The following is a 16,681-nucleotide window of genomic DNA, read 5'->3' as shown; positions in this document are numbered from 1 at the left end:
AACGACTTGTTTGAGTCGGCTCTTTTTCTCCTTCTCGGTCCCCGCCTGCCTCCTGTCACAGGCAGTTAGGAACCTGGTCAATAAAAACGATCCCGGTGGGACGCGGGCCCGGAGCTGAAGGCACGGGTCAGAGATCTGAAAGGCTGCTGGGCTATAGGGGAGGGGCAGGGGCAGGGCTTGACCTAGTACCTGGAAGAGCCGCTGATTGGCGGAGGAGGAGGCTGTTCCCTTCAGGCTGCCACTGATTGGCTGCGGGGAGAAGAGGCGTGCCCTCCTCGGAAGCTGAGCAAACACCTCCTCCTCCTTTCCTCCCCCTCCCCCAGCCCAATTTCAGCAGGGAATTTGAAGCCGGCGGGGTCCTGACTCCGGAGCTCAGGACGCAGGGAACTAGTGAGCGTCCAGCTCCGACTCGGTGAGCTAGGGCGTGTAGGGGGAAGGAAGGAGCCGACGAGGGTGAGAGGAGGTGGGGTGTCTCAGACTGGAAGATGCTCTGGGAGGTCGAAGTGGGTCACCAGCTGGTGGCCAGGAGGAGCCTCGGGGCGCCGGCCCTGCCGGGCGATCGCGGTGGGGGTGGGGACTGGGGGGCGGGGAGAGGGTGGGGGAACGAGGGGGGGCTGCAGCCAGCACCTAACTTGGGTACAAGGAGGGGGAGCAGTCCGCGAACCCCTGCATTTCTGATGGGAAGGAAGAGGGATGGTGATGAAAGTTTCTTTCTTTTCTGTCTTTCTGTTGTGGGATGGGGGGGGGAAGGATTCTTGTGGAAGTTGCAGAACAAACACCCGATTAGTTCTTGCGTGGCGTGCGTGCTTCTGTGGGTTAACTGTCTACAGACGGTGGTTGACAGTTTGGCAGGACAAGTTTCTGACCCCCTCCCCCACGCCTAGTCACTTAGTAGAACTCTGCTGAGAAACTTTCCACGCGGAGGGACAGCTAGGGCTGGTTATTCTGAGCCAAACCCAGCTGGCAAGTGCTGTCCGTGAGAGTTGGGAACGTTGGGTATCAGATCTCTTGAAATCGGGACCCTTAGATCATCTATGTGGGGATGCTGTGGGCACGCACTCCAGGACGGGTCATGCACTCAATCAGCTTGATTGAACGGGGCCCACCAGTTCTGACCAGTCCTGACAGGGATTTTCAGAAGAAGGGATAGAATGTTGGGGGGGAGGGGAACAAAAGTAGGGAGATGAAGAGGGAGAAGATAGAGAAGAGAGAAGGAAGTTCAGTAATCGAACATGGATGAAGTTAAAAAAAATATTTTGGCTGCCCATGTACAATATGTTCACAAATAAAATAAAATAAAATAAATAAAAAAATAAAAAAATATTTTGGGAATAAGGAAGGTGTAGCTGTGATTTGGAATGTGAAATTTATGTCGAGGAATGAATGGTCTTTGACCTCCACGGCGCTTTTCAATACTTTCTAACCAAACAAACAGCTCCGTCCATCTGGGTCTCAACATTCAATTACTTCTCTTATTTATTTATTTATTTATTTATTTATTTATTTATTTATTTATTTATTTATTTATTTATTTATTTATTCTCTTCCCATGCTGGGGAGGCATTCTAACACTGAACTGGCTCACATAGTTCCGAAAGTTTTATGCTGAGACCAAGTTTCAAGGTTCACAAGGATATTAAAAGTAAAGTCTGTTACAATCACATCTCTTTTTTTTTTTTTAACTCCAAGAAATCTCAAATTTTCTTTGGCAAGGACTCAAGGAAGATTCTTTTCAGTGCAACCCAGAAAAAGAGGTCAAAGAGAGGCATGGTATGCAGAGGAGAGAATTGATGCTGATAATTTATGATGATTGTTGATGTCATATGGATCTGAGGTCTTTTTTTTTCTGAAACAAGCAGCTGGCTGGATGAAAAGTTTGTGTCAGGCTACATGATACAGATCTGTGTGAGCTTTGGCAAAGTAGAGAAAATCCCAGGTGTTAAGTATTAACCTAGGAATCCTGCTTTGCTTAAAAGTAACCTATTCGCTAAGACTAACTCAGTTCATTTGTAAAATGGCACTATTCAGAGTAACTACTTATTTTAGATTGCTTGGTCTCTCTGTTTCTGTCTCTGTCTCTCTCTCTGGAAGAAGGACATGAGACAGGATCTATAAAGGGCTTGACATAGTGGCAACTGTTGTTAACATTTGTTTAAAAAATGAAATTTACATGGATTTATGATTTTAGAATTCCTTGCAAAAAATGGAAATAAAAGTGAATCCGACAAGTTCAGTCCCTGTCTATTCAAAGCTGTCTTTCTCAAGCTATCTTTTCAAATAGGCATATTTTAGTGTGTGTGTGTGTGTGTGTGTGTGTGTGTGTGTGTGTGTGTGAGTATGTGTATGTGTGTCCTGCTGCCTCCATCCCCATCCACACCAGGGGGTGAGGAGAAAGGACTGTAACTGAATGAGGAGTGGCTATGGCTATACATTCATCTTGAGCTGGCAAAGGAGGGGCTAATTTATCCAAACACATGACTTCTTTAGAGCTCTAAAGTGCTACTTGGCATAGAAGATGTAGTGTCCTGCAGAAATACTGGCTCTGGGTGTGTATAGTTTGAATTGGTTTTTTTTAAGAGCCAAGAGATTTAAGTTCCATAGAACATTACTAGTTATTCTTTGACTGTGGTGAAACAAAATGTTATGGTCTTGGGCTTAGGTTTAATATTGTCTTCAGTGTACCGAATAGCATGAATAAAGCAAAAATTAAAGTATAGAATAGCAACGTTTTCCTATAAGCACTTATTTTTTTCTTTTTCGCAGTGTTGGAGTTTGCATTCAGGGTCTGAAGATTGGTCTGGTTGTAGTCTACTAATTGAGCCATGCCTCCAGTCAGGCTTTTCAGTGATTATTTTGTAGATCTTGTTTCATTGACCTTTCTGCTCAAACTGGCTTTGAACTTTGATCTTCCAGCTTAAGTCACTAGGCTCCTGGATGCTGGGTGCACTTTGTCTCTTCTTGGATTTCTTACAAACGTTTTCTTAGCTGGATATTTTGCTGTTTGCTTTGTTCTCTGATTTGATTGTGATATATCTTATAAATTTAACATATATAGGAAGCAAGAAGTAGTTGGCCTCCAGGAAATAGATTTGTGAGCATTAATATTTGGTCAAACCTTGCCATCTGAATGCTAATAATGCTCTCTGATGTAGTAGATGTGTTTTATAAAATTTGCAATACACTAGCAGTAATGGGCAAGAAATTTCTAGAAGGAGTGAAATCCTGAGTAGAGAATTTCTAGAGGACACACAGTCCCTGTATGTTGATTCCATCTTCACAAAGCGAACTAAGTTTGCACACCCAAAGAACACTGCAGATTGTCATCTGCAGTGGCGTTTGGCTATACAATATATGGAACCATTTGAAGAGCGATAGGATGGAATAAATATAGTTAGACTTACTTATACTTAACATCTATATGAAATATACTCTGTATAAGACACAGAGTAAGCTATTTGTAAATACGTTTGCACTGACTGAATGAGTGGAATTATACTAGAATCACAGTTGGAGATCTGGTGGAGTCAGGCAGTGGATGAGGAATGGATATGGAGCCCAGGAGGGGGGTGGTGAGTACCTGTAGAGCAAGGAAAGGAAGGATCGCAGTGAGAGGGTGGTAGATGGAACCGAGGTAGTTTAGGGCCTTCCTTTCTTACCTTCTAACAGCTGGGTTGAAAGAAGAGGTGCAGTTTGTTGATAAGTTTTCTTAAATTTGTACTCTGTTGAGAAGTAGCAGTTTTGTAAAATTCAGACAGTAAAATACTAGAGAAACGTGTGTGTGAGATGGAGGTTTACACACGTCTCCTTTCTGTCCGTGCTCCCATCTTATTGCTGAACATTAAATAAACAGTTCACTGATGACGAACACGAGTTGGCAGAACACTCTGAGTAGCTCGTGTTTAAGAAATGGTCAGAGATGAACCTGAAGGCCCATGGGCACTAGGTAATGAAGAATCATGTACACCTTGTGAACACTTTCAAGATTCATGCCTTCAAAGCTGAAACTTTATCTGTAAAGGCTTCTTTCTGTTGTCAATCTGGCCTTGCATAAGTACTTTGACTGTCTCACATGTTTGTGCTGAGTACACGTTTGGTAAAACATCTCTAATAAGCTGTGCAGATCTTGTAATTACTGTTGGATGTCACCAGACTTACCCTATGTTTTGGAATTGAGTGATCTCATTTTTGGAAACTTGGGTTTGTTTGGGTAAAGGTGCATGTCATATGAAGATTTTCCTGTCCTCCTGTGCATCTCATATCTATGATCATGGGGTTGGTTGTATTTTACAGCAGATTTCTAAGGAGACCAGAACTGTTGTGTGAGCCCTTCCACCCTTTGTTGTCCGACTGTCACATATTGTCTTCACAGTGACCAGATTGCAAGATGTGGCAAGTCCACAGAACCAACCTGATCAGGCTGAGGGCCAGCCTCTCCAGAGGCCTCCACCACAAAGCTGTGATGGCGCTGCGGCGCGAGGACGTGAACGCCTGGGAAAGGAGGGCACCGCTGGCCCCCAAGCACATCAAGGGTATCACCAACCTGGGATACAAGGTCTTGATTCAGCCCTCCAACCGGCGGGCCATTCACGACAAGGTGACCGTTTCCAGCTTTTAAAATAAGTGTGAGGAAAATGAACTTGTTTATGACAAGGAAGGAGTCGTGGAGTGAAAATGAAATGAGCCGGTGTCGCTTTGATATGATTTCTTTGAAAGTTATTTTCAATCCATTCTATTTTTTTTTTTTTGCCTCGAGGTAAGGGTTAAAGGACTGCTTTGAGAAATTGCTGTCTTTCAGTCCTTTTCTCTATTTGCACCCTACTTCTGGGTCTAGGAAGACAAAGGTCAATTACAACAACATTTTTTGCACCCAAGGATGTTTTCTTGGGTAGAATTTATCCTGAAGGTGTTTCTTGACAGCCACTTTGAGAAATTATATACACATAGGTTCAAATATGTTTGCTATTAATCTCTTTTGATATTTGATTTTTCAAGTAAGTATAGCACTTTCAAATTTTAGAGATTTGTCTTGCCTTTACCCAATGAAACTTTCAAATTTTAGAGATTTGTCTTGCTTTTACCCAATCTCTTATATCTTCATTTCTGACTGAAAGGTTTCTTGAGTTTTTGACTAAAACTTACTATTTCTTTTGCAAAGAAATACCCATGTAAGTATTTGTATGTATGTTCTTACTTTCCCTATTCTTCTACATAAAGGTATGTATCATATATATACTTTTGTACTTTGTATATTGAGTAAAAAGCATATGTAAACATATATATGAGAGTATATGAGTATATACTCATATATAAAAATATAGATACTCTAATCTGAGTGTATATGTACATTCTTATATAACTACATGCACATATATATGTATGTATATATAAAACTTGTATATACACATATATCTATGTATATGTCAGTTCCTAACTTTGGTCAGCCAACCACATATCCTGGAAATTGTTCCATTTCAGTTCATACAGATTTGTTTCATTCTGTTCAGTGACTATATGATAAACAATGCATTGTATATGTTTACCATGGTTTATTTAACCAATCTACTATAAATGAGCAAATAGACTATTTTCAAAGAAACCAGATAGAAATTATGTGTTAATCATGTCTATTCATCTATGCTTTCCTTGGAAGTAAATTTTTAACTAAATTTATTTCATTTAAGTGGTGGTACTATAGGTGGTTTTTTAAAAAAATTCTCCCAGAGCTATGCAACTCTTTGATTTAAAAATCTTATATGACTATATCTTTCTTTCATGTACTTACTATGCCCTCTTGGTTAAACACATGAGCTTCAGATTCCCTATTAACAAAATTATACCTACCTCATAGGTGTTTTGCAAGAATTAAATGAGATAATTTATGCAAAGAGCTTATTTTAAAACACAGAAATTTGTGATCAAGTATCAACTATTATTATTGCAATTCACTTGCAAACAGAACCATATTAGCCACAATGCTATTCAGTCTACTTTTCTTTTCTTTTCTTTCTTTCTTTCTTTCTTTTTTGTTGTTGTTGGCCATGGGGCTTGAACTCTGGGCCTGAGCATTCTCCCTGCACTCTTCAGCTCAAGGCAAGCACTTTACTGTGTAAGCCACAGCGCCACTTCCGATTTTCTAGTGGTTTATTGGAAATAAGAGTCTCACGGACTTTTCAGGCTGGTTTTGAACTATGACCCACAGATTTCAGTCTCCTGAGTAGCTAGGATTACAGGTGTGAGCCACCGGCGCCCAGTTCAGTCTACTTTTCTAGTTTGATGTATCCATATGCTTTAAACATGTCCCTCCTTTCCTTCTTCCACATGCCAGCTATGCTTCCTGCTGAAATTACCACCTTACACTTTCCATCTCTTATCTCTCCACATCCCATCTCACCTTTAGCAATCAATTTCTCTACTTCCTTTCCTGTTCTACCTGATAAGTATCTCAATATATATTAGACTAATATGTCACTCAGATTCTTCTGATCATAATACACTTTTGAACTTGGCTTTATTTGTTGGCTGTGATATCTTTCTATATGAGCTCCTTAAGATCTTGTCTGTCTTTCTTTGAGTCTTATCATCTGATTCCTAGCACACTCCACTGCATAGATTAGAACAGTAAAATGTGCTAATTGAGAAACCTCCAAAATAAAGTAAAAATAGACTTGGAGTTATATCCTATCTATTAAAAATATTATCTGATCAAGTCTGAGTTCAAGTCCCATGACCAACAAAATAAATTATCTGAAATTTAATGTTTTAGTGTACTGTTAACATGAAATACAGATTCTCTAAATATATGAAAACCACAAGGTTTGTGGTCAAACTATAATTTGTTCTTAAATAGGGATAGGTACTAAATTTTGTAAATTTTTGCTACACAAGTCAAATATAATAGATTTACCTTTAGCCAAGGGGTATAAATATTGAAAGTAGCTTTTCAATTATTTGTTCTAATCTATACACATTTAATTCTTTCAAAAGATTTGTGGTGTTATTTACTACATTTTTATTAGAAAAATCATGCATACCATAAGTCAGGGAAATAATTCTAACCAAAATTGCATTCCCAGGAATATGTCAAAGCTGGAGGCATTCTTCAAGAGGATATATCTGAAGCTTGTCTGATTTTAGGAGTTAAAAGGCCTCCAGAGGAAAAATTGATGTCCAAGAAAACATATGCATTCTTCTCTCACACAATAAAAGCACAGGAGGCCAATATGAGCTTGTTGGATGAGGTTCTAAAACAGGTAATTGACAACCAGTATTAATAACTATTAATATAGAAAAATATGTTTATATTAGAGTTTAGATCTTATTCATTATCTAGAAAACATGATATATTGCTCACTTCTTAGGAGAGAGGACATCAGAGGAAGAACCTAAATGGCTCTGCTCTTCCTCTGCAGGTTTGGAGTTTGTAATAAAATCAGATATATTTCATCTGTGTGTGTGTGTGTGTGTGTGTGTGTGTGTGTGTGTGTGTGTGTGTGTGTGTGTGTGTGTGTGCCAGTCCTGGGACTTGAACTCCTGACCTGGTCACTCTCCTTGAGCTTTTTAGCTCAAAGTTAGTGCTCTACCAGTTGAGCCACAGCTCCATTTCTGGCTTTTTGGTGTGGTGGTTAATTGGAGATAAGAATTTCATAGACATTCTGGCTGGGCTGGCTTCTAACTGTGATCTTTATATCTCAGCCTCCTGAGTTACTAGGATTACAAGTATGAGCCACCAGTGCCTAGTTTCTATTTCATCCTTTTGTGTTCTGGGATTGCTTTTTCCTCCAACACTTACCCATCTACCAGGATGACTGGATAGATACTACCAAGTGGAATTTTAGAGCTGAGAAGAACTGTTATCTGTAATAATCAATCTGTGATCACAGGGATTAGTGATCTAATACCATATCTTTCAGATGAATCTAGATGACTGAGGTTACACAGGTCTGTGGTGCCAGAATTGACTTAAAGAAGCTTTTAAAATGATATTTATTAACCACAATGTATTTTTGTGAGATAGAGATACTATGAGATCACTAACAGCAACTTAAAATACAGAATGTTCTTTCAGCAAATATCTGCTGAGAAACTACAATGAAAAAAAAAAAGCAGATTGGAACTGTCCCTGTTTTCAGAGAGTTTTCACCCTAGCAGAAAAGACATTTCATATGTCACCCGGAAGTCTGGGAAATGGTGAAAATAATGTGAGCCACTCGGGGAGGTAAAACTTCTAGAATAGATAAGATGGGGTAAGTCAGGGAGGCTTCATGGCAAGGTAGAATTTGAACAAAAATTCTGAAGGCGGTTGAGACACATCTGTCTACCAAGAGTCTTCCAAGCAGAGAGAATGAGGATGCAAAGGCCGGAGGGGCTTTGTGAGTGGGCAGTTAGAACCAATTGTATACAAAAGCAACCATGTGGATAGGTATAGTTGGCAGGTGGAAGTGGGGGAGGGACCGAAATGAATCAGAAGACAACCAACATTCTAGACTCGAGGCCACAAATCAGGGGTCATACACATGGGTGATGGATGTGGAACCTGGGACACACAGAGAATCCTGGATGTCTGGAGGTGAATCATACAACAGTCACTGCTGACCTGAAAGTGGAGTTTGAAAAGAGTGAACAATGACTAAGGCCGAGAGCCTGAGCGATTAGAAGGGCTGCCATAGACTGAGATGCTGCTCCCGTAAGAAGAGTAGTCTGAGGTTTAATGTGCCCATAGGAAGGGAGGGGAGAAGCCCAGTGAGCTGCTGGATATGAGTCTGCAGCACAAGAAGGCAACTCCTGTCAAATCCTGTGGTCTCTGTAAGAGAGTAGATAGTGTGACAGTCATGAGACTGGATGAGTGTAGGGGATTGCTGAACAAGGAAATTCATCCATAGTCCACATCCTGGAGTAGGGATGTGATCACACGAAGCAGAACAGTGTCTGAGAATCAGGAAGAGCATAGGGGAGTTCGCAAACAATGGATAAAATGTATTTTCTATGGGAGAATAGAATACTGTCTTATTAATTCTAAATCCACTAGACCCAAGCAGTCATCAATTTGCAATGTTTCTGAAGAAGAGATTCAGAAGCAATTAATGAAAATCATATTACCAGGAGAATACTCCACCTTAGGCCAATCAACTTGTTAAATAGTACTTTAGAGATCTTCTTGCTATATGAATTTTGCTCATTACAAGAAAATTAATGAAAACAAACCCAGCAGGGCTGCTTTTTGGCAGCAATTTGTAACCAATTATTCTGAGTTAGAATTGTTCTTAAGTTCATAACCATGAAAAAAGCCCCCAAGATTTTGTTTTTTAGTGATAGGGATCAGACCTGGGCATCTTGAACATATGACTCATGGGTTCTGTGTCCCAACCTCAAATAGTAGGATCTTTGAAGAAATAAAGTGAGTGTAGAAGACATTCTATAATTTCAATGTATCAATAGCATTTAAGCATACATGTTTAAGGTTTCTCCAAGAGGAAAAAGAATGTGATTTCAGCAAAGGTGAGGAAGAGAAATGTATGCAGCGTGAACAGTTTAATTAAATTAGTTGAATGAAGAAGCTTACCTATAAAAAGATGGAGAAAGTGGAAGCTTGGAAAGGGGTGGAAATGAGAAAGATGTCTGACCTTGAGAGGTGTTACCATTTTCAGGGAGAAGAGATGTGGGAGTATTAGAATGACTGAAGAGCCGTATAAACAGGGATGGTGCAGGAAAGAGTTAATAGTTCCAGAAGAGTGGCCCTGAGGATATAGAAAATTGTTGAAGTTTGCCCCCAGTGATTAATATCAGGTGGGATCTGTTTGCTTTGGCACCAGACAGAAGATGGTGAGGATGGGTGGGACCACAGAAATACTTGCAGATGATGCTGAGCAGGTTTTATTGAAACTGAAAAGAAAGGAAATTCTGCTATGACTATCTCACTATTTACCATCAATGGGTATTAGCACATTCTAGCACCATTCTATTACAAATCTACAACTGGTTGGTGAATATATAGTTCATGTTACACCTGATGAGAACTTGTTAGCAAGTCATGATATATCACTTACTTGTTTGTATTTGTGCTTTATTCATCAAAATTGAGCTTAGGGGGTCTGGCTGAGCCATTATTAATTTTTTACCCTCCCTCTCAGAATATCCGACTTATTGATTATGAGAAAATGGTGGATCACAGAGGAATCCGTGTAGTGGCCTTTGGACAGTGGGCAGGTGTGGCAGGTAAGAATGACAGGGATTGTACTTCACTTTCTAAGCTTTCTTGCAGAATAACTATGTTGTCTGTTTTCTGTGCTTGTAAAATGAAAGAGTGTGCTGAAGGCTGGGTAATATAAGAAGAATAGAGGAAGAAGAAAAATGGTTAAATATGTGGCTATAAACATGGAAAAGAAAAAGCAGAGAAAAGGATAACATTGATGAGCAGGCTCTGGCTTTGCAGATGATTCTCTTTTAAAGCTACAGGGGCAGATCAGTTGTGTGGTCTTCTTTCCCTTTGGAGAAGTACAGGGGCAGGAACTAACTGGAGAACCTTTTAGAAAGGACAAGATCTGCAAGCTGGAGAAAAATTTCTGCTTGATTTGTGTCCTAGCTCGTAGTTTGAACCTTCTTTATTTGGAAATGCCAGAACATGTGATGGCTTAGCCTCAGCGTAGATAACTTGAAGGTCTAAGATGAAAGTTCATGAGTTGAACGTTGTTTGTTCGGCCTTGTTATGTAAATGGAAGCCTCCTCACTGTGACTGCGGCACTGTTATGTCATCTTGTCCAGTCTGCCTCTACCCATAAGATTAGACTCATTGTTGCTCTCAAAAAATACAACCCATTGTACATTATTTAGATTATTTGGAATCTTAGGACACTATTTACTAACAACCTTCCCTGTTGCAAAATATTCTTGCTAAAAAATTTTGGAAAAAGATCAACGTATTTTATATTTTTAGAAATGAATAATTTCTGAAAATCCTACAAATGCTAACCTATTATCATGCCCTATTTCAAACTTACTAAATCCTTTTCACTTAAAGCCAACTTTTTTTTCTTATTTTGACCTCCAATTCCTATCTTTTCTCACCCAACACACAAATCCATTCTATTAAATTAATAGAAAGATAAGTTTCTCAGCAAGGAAGACGTGGTAGGGAGAATAGCCCACTATGAGTCCTACCTAGGCCCTTTGGGATTCACTCAGACAAGTGTTTTATCTGGAAGATATAAATACATTACAATGAAATGATTAACTCAAAAGTCACCACATTCAGTATTAGCATCACACCAGTGATTAGGATGTTGTTCTTAAAGAAGCATTCAGGCAAGGAAACACACAAATACAATGTCAGTACTCATTACTGTAGAAAGAGTATTGAACTCGACTTGAATGCTGGAAACACCTCCTTAAAATAGTGACTCAGAAGCAGGGATTTGATGACTGATTAAAAACTATTTAAGCAAACAAAAGAGAAAGAGAAATTAGAAGTGTGCAAAGTTCAGTTGATCAAACATGTAGGTAGATTGATAAAAGAAATAAGGAAGACACTATTTGCAGAAAAGGAATACATGAAGGGAAGTTATAAATCTTATGAATATTAAAAAGGCAAAAATATTCAAAGTTGGCCATTATGTTTGATAACCTTGATGAACTAGACAAATTTTGAAAGATACAAATGACCAAAACAACTATAAGAATGAATAACAAATTTGCTTCAGTATGCAGAACAAATTCTATTCCTATGTGTTTACCAAATAAATGCAGTGTTTTATAATTTTATTCAATCTTTATAACAGTTTCATTCATAATATTAAGGGAACAACAAAAATGTCTGTCTAGAGAGAAGTAAATAAATTATGGTATAGCAATAAAATAAAAACTCTTCAACAGGGGCTGGGAAGGTGGCTCAGTGGTAGAGCACTTGCCTTGCATGCATGAGGCCCTGGGTTCGATTCCTCAGCACCACATAAGCAAAAAGAAAAAAGCCAGAAGTGGCGCTATGGCTCAAGTGGTAGAAGCGCTAGTCTTGAGCTGAAGAGCTGAGGGACAGCACCCAGGCCCCAGAGTTCAGGCCCCATGACCAGACTCCCCCCCCAAAAAAACTCTTCAACAATGAAAAGAAATAAAGCATTGATGTAAATCTCAAAAACATTATGCAGGATGAAAGAAGACACACAAACAAAGGAGGTGGCAACAATGCTTGATAAGAAATTTACTTACTATCTTGCCCATGTGATTGTAACCCCTCTGTATGGTATTTCCACAATAATAAAAAAAGAAAAGAACAAAACAAAAGAATATATGCATATATTCATTTATATGCAATAGTAGAAAAACCTATTCAGACAGAAATCTCAGTGGTTGTCTGTGATAAGAAATTATGTTTGTGGTAACGTAAGCATTAGTATTTGGTAATAGTTATTAAGCAATGCACTTTAAAACTGGGCATGGTGGCCCATACCTGCAATCTTAGAAGACAAGACATAGGAGGATCATAGTCCAAAGACTATCTGTAAAACAAACTGAAAGCAAAAGAACTGGAGGAATTGCCCAAGTTTGATCTCCAGTAATGCCATATATATGTGTGTATGTGTATATATAATACTTATATACATACATGTAATAAACAAACTATATACTTTATTGGTGTAAATTATTGCAAGGTGGAGAGATTAACAAAAGACATCATACCCTTCTATCAGGGTCAAAAGTATATTGATATTCTATTTTACTTAATTAATACTCTTTTTTTGTTTGATTCTACAATAGGGATGATCAATATTTTACATGGAATGGGTTTAAGGCTTCTTGCTCTGGGACATCATACACCTTTCATGGTGAGACATGTTTCTACTATCTACTTATTTGAAAATCCATACCACACTTTTAGAATAGAAAACTATCACTGCCAGTAGACTAACTTGAATTATATGTACTTCTTTCAGCATCTTGGTATGGCTCATAACTACAGGAATAGCAGTCAGGCCGTTCAAGCTGTCCGAGATGCTGGTTATGAAATATCTCTGGGTCTAATGCCAAAGTCAATCGGGCCCTTAACATTTGTGTTCACAGGGACTGGTAATGTATCAAAGGCAAGTTTCATCTCTTTCTTTTTGTAAAGCAATCTGAAATTCTGGAGGTGTGGGCATTGTGTAGATATTTCAAATAGAATGAATGGGCATTTTAGTTTTGGTACCTTAATTACCTATGTATTATTTCTTTTACAAAAGAGCAGTAATGGTCCAAATATTTTAATTGCTTTTAGCTGTTTTCCAAGCTATCAGAGTCATTGAATGTTTATCCACCCTCCTTACTTTCTTTCTTCCCTCCTTCCTTTCTTCCCTTCTTTCCTTACTTGAAACAACTCATTGTTTAAGGTGAAATGCCTTGTTTATAGGCTGGTCTGGTCTTCCTTCATCACGGAGATATTCACAAAGTATGAAAGTGACTCCAGAATATATATATTTTCAAGACTTCTTGGAATTTTACCAAAAAGTCACTAAGAAGAATAAGACTGGAATTAATACTTCCTTCTCGAGTGGTTTCAAAGGTGCTTTTGTAATCGTCCAGAGAAAGTTATAATTAAAATAGATATTTAATGAAAATATTGTGCACATGAAACATATCAGTATTATATTTTGATGTAGGCATTTTCTTCTGTAGGAAATAGAGATTTCTCATTTGAAATTTCTGGAATGGGCCAAGAAATAAACAGGACTTGTCTTGTACTCATATTTCTAAACACTCTTGTTTCTGTTCTCAGTAGCTTAAGTAAAAAATAAAAAATATGCTTCCAGTGCATGCTTTTGGAACTGGAACCAAAGCTTGCTTGCAGGCTATGAGTAAGAAGATTATCTGTGCTTCTGCAATATAGTCCTACTTATAGGTCAGGGTAAAAATTGGTATCTGTGCTGAAAGCCGTGTTGTCTCTTTTCCCATTGACTTTTAGTGTTTCACTCCTGCATTGTTTACAGGGAGCCCAAGAAATCTTCAATGAGCTACCCTGTGAATATGTGGAGCCCCATGAATTAAAAGAAGTTTCCCAAACTGGAGGTAAAGGGTGGGAAAAAAACCATACTTCTTATTAATCTTGGTCTCTTGTTATAATATTTTATCACCATAAATTGTTCTCATTTGTCATGTACTGTAATAATTTCTTTCTCGGCAAGACCTCAGAAAAGTATATGGGACTGTGTTAAGCCGACATCATCATCTTGTCAGAAAAACAGATGGTGTGTTTGATCCTGTGGAGTATGACAAACATCCAGAGCGCTACATAAGTCGTTTTAATACTGATGTGAGTATCCTATTCAGCTTTTTGCTTGGTTGCTTAAATTTCACTGCAGCAAGGCTATCTTCAAGGAGAGAAATTATGACTATGTATACTATTGTCAGTTCTTCATGTCAGTTTGTTGAAAGTCCTTTGGGTTTCTTGATGCTGTTACTTTTACTGGTAGTTGGAGAGGCCTTTGCTTAGTGAGGTTTTTTTTTTTTTAATTAAAAAAAATTTAGCTTATATAGGGGCCTGAACTCAGGATCTGGGCACTGTCCCTTAGATTTTTTTCTCAAGACTGACACTATGTCAGTTTAACTACACTTCCACTCCCAACTTTTTGCTGGTGAATTAGAGAGTAATTAATTAATTAGAGTCTCACAGACTTTCTTGCCTGGGACAATATCAAATTGCTATTCTTAGATCTCAGCCTCTTGATTAGCTAGGGTTGTAGGTATGAGTCATTGATGCCAAACTTGCCTGGTGGTTTTGATGACTTCTGTGGGTGTGCCATTTTGTCACTTTTTCTGTTTCTACTTCAGATCTGTATGAACCTGTGGATTGCTTTTTGTATTGTCCTAGACTAGTTAGCACTGTTGGCATAGAGTAATATCTATAAGGTTTGCTCTTAGCATTCTCTAGCCCATTCTCCAAACTCTTCCAGTCTTGATCCATCAATATGTTCCAAAGATGCTCAGATTTTGTTTGTTTGTTTTTTGTTGGTTGTGGGGCTTGAACTCTCGGCACTGTCCTTGTGCTCTTCAGCTCAAGGGGAGCTTGGGCCATAGCACCACTTTGGGTTTTCTAGTGGTTTATTGGAGATAAGAATCTCAAAGACTTTCCTGCCTGGGCTGACTTTGAACTGTGATCCTCAGATTTCAGCCTCCTGAGTAGCTAGGATTACAGGCATGAACCACCAGAGCCCGGTTTGCTCAGGTTTAAATAGTAACAATCTCCACTTCCAGCAATTCATTAGCTTTGCATTACAACAACAAAATAACCTGAGGGAAGTTACATTTCAAAGAGAAAAGATTTATTTAATTCAGTTTTTGGAGGCTGAAGTCAAAGATGGGACAGCTTCATTTTTGGGGCTGGGGGGTGGTAATCATTGAGGACTGTAAGCACTAGCATCTTAATTTGGAGCAGAGAGAGGCATAAGAAATATGGATCTCCAGTTACTTAAAGTCTTCTCACTAGGCTCTGCCTCTTAAAGGTCCCACCACCTCCAAATAATAATGCCATAGGCTGGAAACCACGCCTCTAACACATACAACTATGAGGTACAGTCAATATCCAAATAAAGTAGATACCTATCTTGAAATCCATGTGATTGACTAAAGATCGAGGTTAAAATAGTGTGGCTAGGGCTGGGAAGGTGGCTCAGTGGTAGAGCGCTTGCCTTGCATGCATGAGGCCCTGGGTTGGATTCCTCAGTACCACATAAGCAGAAAAAAAAAAGTCGGAAATGGCGTTTTGGCTCAAGTGGTAGAGCGCTAGCCTTGAGCTGAAGAGCTGAGGGACAGCGCCCAGGCCTAGTGTTGAGGCCCCACTACCGGATCAAAAAAAAAATAGTGTGGCTATATTTATTAACACAGAGCTATGCCCCTTGTATGGAAAAGACATTTCAAATCAAGTCTTTCTCATGGAGACACATTGGCCTTATCTTGGGAAAAAATCAATTTATTTGTATGTTTTATAGTTAGTAGTCATGTAGTACCCTTTCTTAAAATAAACCAACAAGCTGAAAATTAAAACACAACCAAAATGCATGTGTTCATTTTGAAAAGGAATGCTTTGAGTAATTTTTAAGTATGTTTGAACAACATAGCACCTTTAGCTTTTGATGTGAAGTTCAGCTCTTTTGGTACATATAGCATGTTATGGAGAAGAACTCTTGTCTTCATCTTGGCCATGACTGAGATGATTATGAAAAATTATGAAAAATTTTGAATCTAGAAAATTTTTATTCCTTCTTTCATGCTTGTTTGTGGAAGGACTATTGATTGGAAGTACTCTAAAATTTCTAATATTGCACACTTCTCCATGGAGCTTACAAATGTTTTCATTAGTCTTTACAACATTCTTTTGAGGATTAGGGTATACATTATTTCTATCAAGCAGGTAAGAAAAGCAGAGCTGAGAGAAGCTGAGGTGATATGATTTAGATCATACTCTATTTCTAGATGAAATGGAAGTAGAGTTCTGGGTCACATGATTCAGTGACTTTTCTTTCTTTTTTCTATGCATTGCATAATGTATAAAAAGTATTAAGATATTTATTATGCCCAAATTTTTCTATAGTATAATTGTACATGGATCTAGGGAGAGGGCTGGATTTTTGTTTTCTTTTTTCTTTTTTCTTTTTGTTTGTTTCAATGGATGCCATTGACCTGAACAATAAAAACACTCATTAGAAGCAACATTATTTGTAAT

At 38.7% G+C, this 16,681-nt stretch overlaps 1 protein-coding gene across 2 annotated transcripts in view; it reads left to right on the top strand.

Moving 5' to 3' along the window:
- Positions 1-304: 304 nt before the first annotated feature.
- The window catches only part of Aass (aminoadipate-semialdehyde synthase), a 50,523-nt gene continuing 34,146 nt past the window's right edge, over positions 305-16,681 (top strand). The window contains exons 1-8 of one of the 2 annotated variants that reach the window (XM_069996650.1): positions 305-412; positions 4,370-4,594; positions 7,074-7,250; positions 10,128-10,212; positions 12,745-12,812; positions 12,921-13,067; positions 13,950-14,028; positions 14,145-14,272. In XM_069996650.1, the coding sequence (XP_069852751.1) occupies positions 4,385-4,594; positions 7,074-7,250; positions 10,128-10,212; positions 12,745-12,812; positions 12,921-13,067; positions 13,950-14,028; positions 14,145-14,272 (894 nt within the window). In that variant the 5' untranslated portion in view covers positions 305-412; positions 4,370-4,384. The remainder of the gene's footprint in view (positions 413-4,369; positions 4,595-7,073; positions 7,251-10,127; positions 10,213-12,744; positions 12,813-12,920; positions 13,068-13,949; positions 14,029-14,144; positions 14,273-16,681) is intronic. The other variant, XM_069996649.1, reaches the window with a different exon arrangement.

This window comes from Dipodomys merriami, unplaced genomic scaffold (genome assembly GCF_024711535.1).
Source record: "Dipodomys merriami isolate MVZ:Mamm:240054 unplaced genomic scaffold, mDipMer1.0.p SCAF_5, whole genome shotgun sequence".
In the NCBI taxonomy this organism is placed as follows: Eukaryota; Metazoa; Chordata; class Mammalia; order Rodentia; family Heteromyidae; genus Dipodomys; species Dipodomys merriami.
Note: the sequence above shows the minus strand (reverse complement) of the source record. Positions and strands in the feature narration are given on the sequence as shown.